At 46.3% G+C, this 14,066-nt stretch overlaps 2 protein-coding genes across 2 annotated transcripts; one reads left to right on the forward strand and one right to left on the reverse strand.

The window, feature by feature from the left end:
* The first annotated feature begins 4,550 nt into the window (after positions 1–4,550).
* Positions 4,551–5,513, forward strand: LOC146420120 (olfactory receptor 8U9-like). The gene has a single exon (XM_085048623.1). It carries the CDS (start codon positions 4,590–4,592, stop codon positions 5,511–5,513), a length of 924 nt encoding a protein of 307 aa, XP_084904749.1. The 5' UTR covers positions 4,551–4,589.
* Positions 5,514–8,389: 2,876 nt separating this feature from the next.
* LOC146420121 (olfactory receptor 5B21-like) lies at positions 8,390–11,930 on the reverse strand. Its single transcript, XM_085048624.1, has 3 exons — positions 11,871–11,930; positions 11,016–11,717; positions 8,390–8,434 (listed from the first exon to the last, which is right to left on the reverse strand). Exons 1-3 carry the CDS (start codon positions 11,928–11,930, stop codon positions 8,390–8,392), a joined length of 807 nt encoding a protein of 268 aa, XP_084904750.1.
* Positions 11,931–14,066: the final 2,136 nt, after the last annotated feature.

A 14,066-nucleotide genomic window follows, 5' to 3' on the forward strand; every position in this document is an offset into this window, starting at 1 on the left:
CACTTTTTTCTCCTGAGGTTTCTGGCAAAGGTAGACCCAGAATGTCTTTGGGCCCAGGCAGAAGGAGAAGCAGCAAATGGAGTTGGGAGAGTTTCTCTGAGTTCCTGTGAGATCATGGTTTTCTTAAAAACTTCCAAATAAGTCTGAATAGGAAAACATGGTAACATTTTGCACATGAGGTTTTTGTGTCAAGAAACAAAATGATTTGATGAGAGATTTGTTGAAACCTAGAAATATGCTGATGTTAATACTTTTGATAGAAGCAAAGCATCTGCCATACACTTGTCAGAAGACTATGAAGGGTAAGTGAGGAGCTGAATGACACAAGCTGGAAAACATCTGGGCATGTGATTTGATTTCACAAGGTGTTACAGGTTGCTGTCTCAAATGGCCACATGTCAGTAGAGCTGGATCAATATCCTTCAGTGGAAAGGGAAGGTTGTCTTGTGTTCCTAGCTTTACAGCAGCTTGAGTTTTGCCCAAGGAAGGGTGTGCTGGTTTTGCTGCTGTATTCAGCCAGAATAGTGCTGTTTGGTAGCTCCTGGAAGAAGCAGCAGAAGCCTGGATTTCTGTCCCTTGGATTGCCTTGCTGTCCAAGACAAGGACTAAAGGTGAGTGCCAGAGCTCCAGGCACTGCCTTGGAAGTCAAGAGTGACTGGCATCTTATGTGCTGGTTCTGCTTAGGAAATTGCTCAGGTGTACACCTAATGGTTTTTTGATATCCTTTGACTTTCTGGGTGGAAGTAAAAGCGTCCTTTGTCTCCCTGCTTTCTGTAATTCCAGGATCAGTCATTACTCTGTTATGGCAGCTAATTATCCTCTGGGATGGGCAGAGGAAATGCTGCCTGAAGTGTGGTTCCACAGCAGATGTGAGCAAGCTTTCTGCAGAGGTTCAAACAGCTTGTGACTTACTGAAATACTGAGGCCTGAGCAACAGCCTTGAGCTGAAGTTGAGCTCTGGGTGAACCTTCAGACTTGGTGGTGTATGTGTGTTCTCTCATTAATGAAATGTACAGGATCATTACTGCAAGGATCTCAGTATCTGCTCATTAACAAAACATGTATTGACCTTTCTGTACTGAGAAGCTGGGCAAGGCCCTGAAATCAGCCCTGGGGCCTTGCTGGGAGGTCCATGGTCTAAGGCAACTCCCTGGGATGCTCCCTGAACCCTGGCCAGGCTTTGGGAGAAACCCAGGAGGAGGCTGAAGCCAGATGTTCCCACACTGGAAGCTGTGTGATCTTGTTTATTGCACGCTGTCCAAGCTGGACTCTGTCCCAGCACAGTGGGAAGCCTCTTTGCCTGCCAGTGGATTCATCTGCAGGAATTCCCAGTCCTGGCAGGGGCTCTCCAATGCTTGGCTGTGACAAGGGCTTCCCCAGCTGCTGTGCAGCTCTGTAGGACAATGAAATATTAAGGTCGCTGGTGCTGTATCTTTGTAATCCCTGTAGGCAATCTTTGGTAGCAATGCTGAGGCGCACTGCTGAGCTTATCCTTTGGTAATTCCTTGCTGCTTTGAGCTGTAGTAAATGACACTTAATTGCTGAAGTTGGTGTCTGTGGTTTTGGTGCTGACCCTGCCCACTGGCAGAACAAAATTCATGTAGTCTGGCTCTATCAGAAAGAAATGTCACTTTTCAAATCTAAATGTAAGGAATAGGTCCCGTTTAAAATTCCTGAATGGGATGAGCTTCCCTGTAGTTCACTGGTTCTCAAGTGGTCTAAGGTTGGAGGATCGTGCGAGCAGTCAGGAAATTAATTAAAAGAAGCTGAAGCCCTGGATGTATAAAATGAATCCAAAATTTGCATAATAAAAGGGGAAAAGAGCTAGGTTTGGGAAGACAAGGATGGATTTTTCAAACAGTGTATCAGAAGCAGCACCAATAGAAGGAACAAGTGTTGTTGGAATGCTCCCACATGGGGTGACAGGTGTGTGATTTGCACAATCAAATGGTAATGTTACAGTTCCAGAATAACCTGCTTGGTGGTGAGTTGGACACTTAGCAGACTGTAGCCAAAAATTCTGGAGTTGGGGTGGTGCAGTATGAGTGTAGGAAAAGAAGGGGATGAGTGGAGCAAAACCAAGTGAATAGAGGGATTGCAGGAGCAGGAGTACAGTGGGATCCTGATAAATGGGATCGAGATGTTTGGGATTCTATGGATTCTGAGGAGGCTGGTTCCCCAGATGGATTCATAGATGTGAGACTGCCATGGAGATGAAAAATGGAATTCGAGGCTGATGGACAGCAGGCGAGGAGGGATGTGATAGGGGATTATATTCAGCATGAAGTAAATTGCACAATGGAATGGTTTAAACAAAGACTGAGCAAGTCCCTGCTCCTTGGGTGGTGTGTTTGCACAACCAGGGAGCATCAGGGTAACTCTGGATTCAGGGGACTCTTCAGGAGTTCTTAATCTTGAGCTCAGATTTGTTTGTGCAAGATGCATTTTGAATTAATGTTCACAACCCTGATTTGTCTGCTTGGGCTGCTCAGGGATGTGACACTGAATATCCTACAGAAAATATTGGCAGGAGCCAAAGGTCAGTGGTGTACTTTGTGAGATTGTATACAAGGAATAAAGGAGGAAGGGATGAAATTGGCTATTTTACAGGGAAGCATGCTTAGAAGAGGAATGGCCTGAAGTTGAGTCAGGGGAGGCTTAGGGTGGATATTAGAAAAAGGTTCTTCCCCCAGAGGGTGGTTGGGCACTGGAACAGGATCCCCAGGGCAGTGGGCACTGCACCAAGCCTGGCAGAGATCAGAGGAGTGATTTGAACAATGCTCTTGGGCACATGGTGTGACTCTTGGGGATGGTTCTGTGTGGGGCTGAGAGATGGACTCTGTGATCCTTGTGAATCCCTTCCAACTCAGCATATTCTGTGATTCTCCTGGATTCTTGCAGCCAGTGTTCATAGAATCCTGGAATGGTTTGGTTTGGAAGAGACCTGAAAGCTCATCTTGTTCCACAGCCCTGCCATGGGCAGGGACACCTCCCAGTAGACCAGGTTTCTCCAGCCTGGCCTTGAACACTTCCAGAGATGGGACAGGTGAGCTGTGGTTTGGGCATAAGGAATTTAGAATGGGTAGAAAGGTGGTTCATCATCTCTGGTGCCTGGAACTGCTGATGGATACCAGCTCCCATGGGACTGTGCCCCACCAGTGAGGTCCCCCTCAGCTCCCTAGTGTTACAAGGCCAAATATGGCATTTGTGGAGCTCAAAAATCTCCAAAAGTGCACAAAAATTGGACACAACAGGTGCAGTGTTGCTCTGTCATTGCTGTGGAGAAACCCCAAAGCCCTGTGGCTACCTCAAGGTGAGATCATCTCCTCTGGGCAATTGCCTTGAAATTCAGAATCTCAGAGAAGAGATAACAACCCACTTTGGGCTTTGTTACTCTCCTGGGGCTCCAAGAGTCCCCAGATCCCCAAATTGCATGGAATAACAAAGGTGTTTGCTGACAAAGGGTATATTTTCAGACTCCTTTCCGGAGTTCCAGGCAGGTGCACCTAACATTCACCTCCAAGAGCATCAGGAGGAAAGCAGAGAGTGCAGAGATGTAGGAGAAGATCATCCTGGAGAACCATGAGCAAGGACAGCGCATGCTGAGCCACCCATCTCCTGTTGTTTTCTCTTGCCAAGAAGAAACACCTTCAGTTTTCATCTCATGTCCTACCTGGAGGCTCCTGGGCTCCAGTTCCTCATCGTACTCCGGGCTTAGCACCAAATCCAGGTGATGCACAGCAGATGTGTAATGAGGACACCCCTTTGGAATGCTTGCTCTGGAAACTTCTCCTCACTGACCACAAAGGGCTCCTGGATGAGGACTGGAATATTTCCTGTAAGGAACACTTGTGGATCTTACCATTGCTGATATATGGCACATCCAAAAGGTGATTTTTAAACTATTTTCCCCAAGAAAATGTTTTCAGGAGGAGGTTGTTCAGCTTTGTGTGTTGCACATTTTCATTTGAAGGCTGCAGGACCAGGGTAAAGAGCTGGGAAAACCTTTTAGAGCCAAAAGAGTGTGTCCAGGAGGGAGGGGAGGCTTCATTAGTCAGGAAGCTTTAGATGCCCCTGGATCCCTGGAAGTGTTCAAGGCCAGGTTGGATGGGGCTTGGAGCAATCTGGTCTAATGGAACATGTCCCTGCACATGGAGTGAGGGTGGAATGAGATGGTCTTCAAGATCCCTTCCAACCCAAACACTTCTGGGATTCTGTAGAAAAGGCAGACAAAGCAGGTGTTTGGCAGATGTCAACCAAGGATGAATAATCAATTCTGTGCTGTCTTTTACAGGTTTTGTTGGGGTTCTCCATGTTACAGGTTGTGCTGGATGATCTCAAAGTCCCAGAGTGAACACACACAGGGGATTAAAGGCAGCACCAAGGTAAAGCTACTCAGGGTTGTGTAACCAACAGCTTCTCCCTAACTGTGCCTTGACTTCTGCCCAGGTTTTTCTAATTGATCTGTACCTAAACTCTCACTTTAGATCCTGTAGGGTTGTCTTCAAGCAGATCCCACTGGAAAGAGGGTTTTCCTCCTGGAAGAAATGTCCAGCAAGGAGTTCACAGAGAGAACACCCTTTGAAGGAATGTCAGGATGGAATTGCACCCAAGCAACAGAGTTCATCTTGGCAGGGTTCACCAAGAACCCGGCGACTCAGGTTGCCCAGTTCCTGCTGTTCCTGCTCATTTACCTTGTCACCATCCTGGGAAACCTGGGGATAATTGCCTTGATCAGAGTCAGTCCCATGCTCCACTCCCCCATGTATTATTTCCTGGGCAACCTGGCTTTTGTGAACCTCTGCACTTCCACCCTTGTCACCCCCAGGATGTTGGTTGGCTTTTTGGTGGAGAAGGGAGTCACTTATGCTGAGTGCATGGCTCAGGTGTCCAGTTTTGCCTTTTTAGTGATCAGTGAGTGCTCTCTGCTGGCCACAATGGCCTATGATCGCTACATGGCCATTTGCCACCCCCTGCTCTACCCCCTTGTCATGTCCCCAGAGCGCTGCTTCCGCCTGGTCACTGGGTGCTACCTCCTGGGGCTGACCAATGGTGTGGTACAAACCATCAGCATGACCAGCTTGTTCTTCTGTGGCTCCAGCACCATCCATCTGTTCTTCTGTGACATTTCCCTGCTGATCTCACTCTCCACCTCTGACAACATCCTCAGCCTCATCATCTTGAGGACTTCAGCATCTTTGCTCGGTGTTCCCAGCATCCTGGTGGTCCTGGTGTCCTATGTGGCCATCATCTCCACCATTCTGAGCATTAGATCAGCCCAGGGCAAGCGCAAAGCCTTCTCCACCTGTGCCTCCCACCTCATCACCGTCACCACCTTCTATGGGGCATTGATTTTCATGTACTTAATCCCCAAGTCACACACCTCCAGAACAGGAGATAAATGGGCTGCTGTGCTCTATACCATGGTGACCCCCATGCTGAACCCCTGGATCTACAGCCTGAGGAACCAGGAGGTGAAGGAGGCTTTGAGAAGACTCAGGGACATAAAATAAGCTTGGATGTTGTAACATAATGACTAAATAAAATGGAGATGCTGGTGATATCCTGGGAGTTTTGTTAAATATCTCAGAGGGACATTTTCGGTGTCTTTTGCACTTTGACTTAGATGGTGTGCTGGTTGATTCAATATCAGCTGAGAGGAACTTTTTCACTCCAGTTCTGGTTTTTGGATGAGGTTTGGAGCAGCCTGGTCTAGTGGAAGGTATCCTTCCTCTTGGCAGGGCAGCAGAACTGGATGAGCCTTATGGTCCTTCCAACCCAAACCATCCCAAGATTCTGTGACAGATTTGGTGTTAATGTTTTGTTGCACAAGTATTGCATATGTGAAAAAAAGCAAAAATCCCCCAATTAGTGTATTTTCTCACCCTGTGCCAGGTCCATGCTGAAATCCAGAGTGATGGGGCTCTCCTAGAGAGATGGAATAACTAGGGATGGAGGAGAAGCTCCTCAGTTAGGTTAAATCAAACCAGGATCAACGTAGTTGGCGGATTTAATGACACACATTTCACAGGCACTCAGGATCAGCCAGCTGAATCCTTTGTCCCCAAAGCCTATTGGTAATTCCCTTGTTAATATTTAATCTAGCTGCCTGGATAAATCCCCCTGAGCTGTTCATGCTCCTGTTCCTCTCTTTTTGGCTCTGCTGACCCCCATGGCAGTGACCCCAAAGGTCCTCAACTCACGTCCCCACATGTGGAGACAAAGTCCTCAAGTTGCACCAGGAGAGATTTAGGTTGGATAGAGGGAAAAATCCTCCATGGAAAAGGCTGTCCAGCCCTGGAACAGGCTGCCCAGGGCAGTGGTGGAATCCCCATCCCTGGAGGGATTTAAAAGCTGTGTGGATGTGGCACCTGGTGACATGGATTAGTGGTGGCCTTGGCAGTGCTGGGGGAATGGTTGGACTTGGTGATCCTAGAGGATTTTCCAGCCTAATCAATTCCCTGACTCTGTGATCAGTACCATGAAGTGGGACCTCTGTGTGTAACTCCTGTGGTTCTCCCACCCTTCTGATCCTCTGTAACTGTCCTACTCAGGACATTGTTTAATTTAGGTGCAGGGTAGGTTGTACATCTTTTCTTTCAATGAAATTAAAGATTATTTTTAATGTTTTATTTAAAACATCAAACCTCCATAAATATTAAGAAAACATTAAGACACTTAAACCATACACCCCAGAGTAACTCTCCTTCTTCTAGGGCCTTACAACCATTGTTTGGTGATATTAAATAATTTTTAAAAATATTTGAAAAATATTTAAAATCTGATTAATATTTTGAGAAGACATTCAATGGCTTTGTGTCCCACTGGTCTTACCTTGACCATCACCTGACCTTTAAACAGGAACTTGAGCCACAGTGACTGAAACCCAGAGTCTGTGGCCATGGTGCCATTGCTCTGTTCTCTGTGGCTTTGTGCTGGAGCTGCTGCTCTCAAACCCAAAAGGTTTTGGCTCTTTGTGCAGGTGGGGATTGTTAAAATTGGTGTAAACTGTGTCTGTCTTCTGTGGTCCAGCATTTGACCATGAGAGGAGCTGGAATCACCATGTGGGAAGATGGTGGAACATCCAGCATCGATGTTTCCTCCTGATGGACATATTTTCTTCCTGGGTTATCCTGTGTCCCTGTCCAGGGCAGGGGCTTGGAATGAGATGAGCTTTAAGGTCCCTTCCATCCCCAGCCATTCCAGGATTCTCTGGCCAGTGCAGATGACTGCAGCTGAGCCTCCTGCAGCCATTTTGAAGCACACATCTTCATCTTCATCATCTTCATCTTCATCTTCATCTTCATCTTCATCTTCATCTTCATCTTATGTTCTGATTACAGCTACTATGGGACCATTTCCCTCTTTTATGGGTAAAAGAAAAGACATTTTTTTCTTTGCTCTCATAAACATGACTTTGACTGTCTTTGGTACCTGGTTCTGACTGTCTGGGTTTTCAGATATCAGGATATCCCATCATGTAAAAATAAATTGCAGCAGACAAGTTCCTGATGTGTTTTGCGTTCTTCCCAATGAGCCCTTGCAGCACTTCTTCAAACCCTGAGCTGTCTCCCAATCCTGGAATCTCCATTTCTCGCACCAGTTCTTTTCAAATCCCTTTTTAATACCAAGAGACAAATTATATATTTCAAGAGATTAATTTATATATTTTAAGATTAGATATATTTTCAGGAAAAAAATTAAATACAAGTTTTCTTTATATAGATAAAGAAATGTATATATTAAGATGCTTTTACATATAAATCTGCATATATATAATTACATCTATACAAAGAAGTGGGACATAAAACCTCACGCTTCCATTGAACTTCCTGAAAGTAGTGGTGTTTATTTACCAGTGCAAGTCTCTTCCTTACAGAGCTGCTTCCAAAGTCATTAATTTCCATGGGAAATTTCCTGTGTGCCACCACAGAGTGGGCAGTGACCAAACTCAAGGCCCAAGCTTGCTCAAGGAGCTGAGAGCCATCATCTGGCATCTCCCATGGTTTCTGGTGGAATTTCCCACCACTGCTCTCTATCCTGTCATTTGGATCCTATTTTGGTTTTATTATTAAATTGGTTTTGCTTAGTTTTGGGTAATTGTGTGGTTTCCCCTCTAAAATAAATCATGAGGCACAGAGGAAGGAAGGAAGAACAAATGGTGGGAACTACAGTGAAACTGAGCCCAGAGGCCAGCAGGAGAGGCAGGAATGCTGACCAGCAGCAAATATGGGGTAGAAGCATTTACAGCATCCCCGAATTATTTTGGCTGGAGAAGCCCTTTAAATCATGGAGTTCAACTGCTAAGCCAGGAGTAACCCATGTCTGAGCTCAGCCTGTAGGTGGGAATTTCATCTCAGGGGTGAGAGCTGAGAGCCTCTTGCAGAGCCTAAAGGGGCTCCAGGAGACCTGCAGAGGGACTCTGGACAAGGGTCTGGAGGGACAGAGTGAGGGGGAATAATTTCACACTCTCAGAGCATTTAGATTGGGTATGGAGAAGAAATTTTTCCCTATTGTGAGGCTGGGGAGGCCCTGGCACAGGTTTCCCAGAGAAGCTGTGGCTGTCCCTGGATCCCTGGAAGAGTTCCAGGCCAGGTTGGACAGGGCTTGGAGCAGCCTGGGATAGTGGGAAGCATCCCTGCCCTTGGAAGTGGGTTGGAATGGGATGAGCTTGAAGGTCCCTCCACACAGTCACAATCCCACCACACTGACCCTGCAGCTCTTTGTCTCCTGGATGTGGCAAACAAAGCAGCTGGAGAAGTTCACTTTGTCTTTAACAAGGAAGAAAGTTTCTCCATGGTTTCCCCTTGCTAATTAGTCTCTTGTGGCTCATTAAGAAGGATGACAGAAGTTGTTTAAAAGCCCTCTGAGAAGCTTCCTTGATGATTAGGAAACTTTCTTGGCAAAGCCCAGAAGATCTTGTTAAGCTGATGGTTCCTTGAAGGGTGGTTGGTCTCCCAGGATCACTTCTTGCTCTGGGAATGGGAAGAGCATCACTTGTGGTGGAAATAGCTGTGAGCACCTGGATGGTGGCACCTGGAGCTCAGGGCCCACTGGTGGGATCTGGAGCTCACACCTGCTGGTGGGCTTTCTTAATTCTTCATTTCAACCTGACAATCTTAAACTGAAGGAGAGTGGACTTGCATTGCATAGCGGGGAGAAATTCCTCCCTGTGAATGTGGTGAGGCACAGGTTTCCCTGTGATGCTGTGGCTGCCCCATCTCTGGAAGTGTTGAACACCAGGCTGGATGGGGCTTGGAGCAATCTGGTCTAGTGGAAGGTGTTCCTGCCCATGGCAGGGGGTTGGAATGGGATGAGCTTTAAATTCCCTTCCCACCCAACTTTGATATCAAAAGTCTCTCTCTTGCCAAGCCCTTTGTCATGTAATTACATTTATTCCAACTCTTTTAATCCAGTCCAGATCCACCTTTCCCAGGTAGAAGCCCCCAGCCCTAAAACATCTCTTCTCGTGCCGTTTGTTTCCAGAACTGATAGACACTGTTCACCATCCATTTACTTTTCAAAAGGAATTTAATTCCCACATGACTCCTCAGAACATGACATCTTCACAACACAGTAACAAAGGGAAAATATTCCAGTTTCCACCTTTCCCTGCCACAGCCAAAGCCTGTCCCTCTGTGCAGTCAGAACTCATCCCACCCCACAAAGGTGTCAACAGGTGGGGGACAAGGTGGAGAAGAGGAGGAAGAGGTGGACATCTCTGCTGAGCTTATCCTGACCACCCAAATGGTGAAAGGAAGTTGCAGGATTGCACTCAGTTTGCCCTTAAACCCAACACATAGCCTTTGGAATTCATTAGGATGGGCATGAATTGGGAGTTTTTTCCAGGCCAGGAAAAGATGAAGGATTGCTGGTCTCTCCCCAGTGCTGTGGCCATTCCTGTGCCTTCTTTAATGAGCCATGATTTGGAGAACTGTTGGGTTTGCGTTTTTCAGGGACTTTTCCATACCCAAACAGCTCTCAGCTATCCATAGATCAGGGGCTGAGGATTCTTTCACCTATGGAAACTAGACATGTGCTTAAATTTGGGGTGAAATACATCTGTTAGGTTTTCAAGGTATGTTTTGGCACTTGAACACTTGCATTCCCCTTGATATTCCAAGGTGTATCTTGAGATCCCAAGTCCCATCAGCTTTGATCCTTCTAAGCCAGAACAAAAATGCACTTTTTAAGCCTTTTATCTTGTTTTTTTACCAATCAAATGTTAAAATACTCTTGCTCTTCCCAAATGCTCCCTTCCACCCCAGCAGCTCTGCTCTAATAAATAACTCACAGGTAACAACGAGGAATTTTATTGGAGTTTAGGGATAAGGACAATAGTCTTGCAAGAAAAATACACATTCATCAGTGCAAAATAAGTTACAAATCAATAAAATTGTGATCTGTGCATCCTATGAGAAAGAGAAGAATAATTGGAGTAATACTCCAGAACCATTCTGAGTAATTTCTTCTGACAGCCTCGTGGCTGGAAAGGGAATTCAATTCAAGTTTGAGGCTCCCACTCTTGTTTCCTTCCAAGGAAGATGTGACTGTGAGGTTTATTTCTCCAGGATAAATATTGTAATTGAGTTTTGTGAGGAACTGTGGAAGAGCATATATAAAATTGTGAGGATCAGGGACATATCCAATTATTTTAATGGATCATCTCTTACTTTAGATGAATGGTTTGCTTCCACAAAGGCACAGAGTGGCAGGACAGTGGGGAAAGGTTTTAAGCTGAGAGTAGGGTTAGATGGGATACTGGGAAGAAATTCTTCCCTAAGGGAATGGTGAGGCACTGGCACAGGTTGTCCAGAGAAGCTGTGGCTGCCCCTGGATCCCTGGAAGAGTTCCAGGCTGGGTGGGATGGGGTTTGGATCAGCCTGGCCTAGTGGAAGGTGTCCCTGCCCATGGTGTGCTGGACCAGATGATCTTTCAGGTCCCTTCCAACCCAAACCATTCCAGGATTCCCTGATTCCCTGAGCTGCACTTCTTTGATGCCAGCAGCAGTTTACCATCCTCCTCCTGCACTTCCCCAGTGCTGCCTTCACCTCCCTGTTCCTCAGGCTGTAGATGAAAGGGTTGAGCATGGGGCTGAGCACGGTGTAGAAGACAGAGGCCACCTTACCCTGGCTGCCATGCCGGGATGCCGGCTGCAGGTACACGAAGAGCAGCGTCCCGTAGAACCCCAACACAGACACCAGGTGGGAGGTGCAGGTGCGGAAGGCTCTGGCCCTGCTGGGCACCGAGTGCATCCCCAGGATGGTGTGGAGGATGCGGCCGTAGGAGAGCAGGATGACCACGCCAGTGCCCAGCCCATTGGCCATGGCCAGGGCAAAGATAGTGACCTCACTGCCGTGGGTGTTGGAGCAGGCCAGCCTCAGCACAGGGCCGGCATCACAGAAGAAGTGGTTGACACGGCAGGGCCCGCAGAAGGAGCCCCCAAAGGTGCAGCTGGTGTAGATGAGGGCGCTGAGGGAGGCCACGAGGTAGGACCAGGCCACCAGCTGCCAGCAGGCACGGGGGGACGCGGCCGTGGCGTAAAGCAAGGGGTGGCAGATGGCCACGAGCCGGTCGTAGGCCATGGCAGCCAGGAGGTGACACTTGGCCGTGGCAAAGAGAGCAAAGAGGTGGAATTGTGTCACACAGCCCGCCCAGGAAATGGTTTTATTCCCAAACAACAGGCCCGTGAGCATTTTGGGGGAGATGACGGTGGACTAGCAGACGTCAGCCAGGGACAAATGAGTGAGGAAGAAGTACATGGGGGTGTGGAGGCTGCGAGAGACCCAAACCAAGAGCATCAGCCCGATGTTCCCCACCAAAGTGATGAGGTAAATCAGCAGAAAGAGCCCAAAAAGAGGGGCCTGAGCCCAGGGAGTGTCTGTAATTCCCAGGAGGATGAATGTGAGCTGCGTATGATTTCCTCCCATGGCTGGGTGTTACCTGCAGAGGCAAAGGGAACAAATGCATCAAAATGGTAAACCTCAAAGTTTCTCTTTTGGGCAATATTTGACTTCAATCAGTCACTGTTTTAATTGCCACATATTGGTATATTCCATGATTTTTCAAAAAATAAATTCTAGACTTTTTTACTTACCAGTTGAGGTGCTTAGAAAAGAACATGTAGTTTAAAGCAACACAAATGGCGAATTTGCTTCTTTGTGCTTGGATGCAGAGAAGTTTGCATTTATTCCATAAAAGAATCAGATATTTATTCCCTTTTGATTTGAAAGAAATTTGTTTCAGAAGTTACCTTGGAAGAACCTCATTAGAGATCACATAGACCTGGAGCAGAAGAAAGTCCTAATCCAAGTGAAATCCCACATTACATCACATTAGGAACATTTTCCCTTGGCTTTTAATTATTAATGCAGTCTATCAAACTGTTATATATCATTCACACTGGGTAAAATTCACATTGGTAAATTCATGTTTTATACCTTTCTGAGCTCCAGCAGGCTGAAACATCCAAAAACCATGGGAATGAAGATAAAACACTGAAATGGGAATGAATTTTAAAATAATCCAATTCCAAAGGCTGATTTAACAACTGTATTTTGCTGACAATTCTTTATAACTAAATAAGACTCACCCTTAATACTTCCATAAATCCATTTATGTTGCTTCAGCTGCCTAAGAAAAATAAAAGCCAAGCTGCACAAGCCATTACTCCCATTTATTATAAAAACTCCTACTTTAGCAAGGCTGTTTTCTGACACAGCCCCAAAAAAAGAGGATGGGAGGACATGAAGAAGGAAGTCAACTTCTTTCTCTTGGATTTACAGCTCCTCCTGTGCCCTCGCTGTGGTGATTGGAGCCAAGGGTTTATCCCAAATGCAGCAGAGAACATCCAGACTGATGTGGAGAGAGACGTGCTCCTTCCCTGACTCCAACAGCTGAGCCTGTGGGTGACAGGGCTGTAAATATGTTTCCTCTGCTCTCCTGGGATAAAACCCTCGGGCCTCCTCATGGCAGAGCAGATAAACAAAGAAAAGAGCAAACAAAAAGGGATAGCATGGAATTCTGAAACCCATTGTGCTTCAGGGATCTCAAATCTTTCATGTGCAGGAGCCACCAGGACACACAGCAACAGCAATGATCCGCTGGTCAGAGAGTCCCCAAGTGTCACACAAAGCATCTCTGGCTCCAGCTCTGGAGCTGCTGATGTCCCTCTGTGGACACCCAACAGCTCAGTTTTCCTTCAAGGATGGGATTATCCACACTGAAGTGCCTGCAGCCTGGATGTCCTACCTGAGCAGGTGGCTCTGGACACTTGGAGGCAGTGATTAATTGTCTCAGAGTGAACTAATCTGCATTAATCACCCCATCTGGGGGCTCCATCCACACCCTTGTCCCACAAACTCTATTGAAGCTCAGCCCAAGGAGTTTGTTCCCCTCAGGACGTATACTGGAGAAGTCCTGGTTGCCAGTTTCACAACATGTGCACATCCCTGGATTTCTTTAATCGGCACCTTGCCTTGATCAGGGACCCAAGTCAGACCCAGGACTGGGGTGGCTTTCAGATGTTTCAGTGTCCTGGAGTTCAGAAAAGAGTATAAAACATGAATTTATTGTTCTGAACTTTATCCAGTGTGTGGGATATATAATTTAACGGTTTGATAAACTGGATTAATAATTAAAATGAGTAACTGATAAATAAAACCATATAGAATTTAGGTCAACCTTGGACTTGCCTCATCATCACCTGCTCACTTGGTGGCCTGGAGTATTGGCTGAGAGAACATCAGGAGATTTGGAATAAATCTGGTTGTTATTTATAAAGCAAGCTGGAAGGTGGAAAAATAAGGTTTTGGAGGAAGTTGGTGGTAATTTGGTGCAATACAGTCCTGGAGAGAGATAGAGTAGGTCTGATGTGGAGGAGAAATGGTCATGAAAGCAAAAATTGCTATTTTTCTGGGAACATGCACAAAGGGAGAGGAAGGATTTAGTGATAAACAGTTCAAAGGTTTATATTTAATTACTTGATAATTATTTTGCTTTTTTTACAAGTTGTTTTGCCTTCTTGGTTGTTCTTTTCCAAGTATCAAAAGTTTCTTTTGGAAATA

This window comes from Lichenostomus cassidix, unplaced genomic scaffold (genome assembly GCF_008360975.1).
Source record: "Lichenostomus cassidix isolate B80296 unplaced genomic scaffold, HeHo_3.0 HiC_scaffold_74, whole genome shotgun sequence".
Classification (NCBI taxonomy): Eukaryota; Metazoa; Chordata; class Aves; order Passeriformes; family Meliphagidae; genus Lichenostomus; species Lichenostomus cassidix.

Coding starts and splice junctions, on each gene's coding strand:
- LOC146420121 (XM_085048624.1), bottom strand. CDS start 11,930: ATGGGAGGAAATCATACGCAGCTCACATTCATCCTCCTGGGAATTACA. Junction 11,718..11,870: donor GAATTACAGACACTCCCTGG/GCTCAGGCCCCT, acceptor GACGTCTGCTAG/TCCACCGTCATCTCCCCCAA. Junction 8,435..11,015: donor GGAAGTGCAGGAGGAGGATG/GTAAACTGCTGC, acceptor CTGTCCCTCCAG/ACCCTTGTCCAGAGTCCCTC.
- LOC146420120 (XM_085048623.1), top strand. CDS start 4,590: ATGTCAGGATGGAATTGCACCCAAGCAACAGAGTTCATCTTGGCAGGG.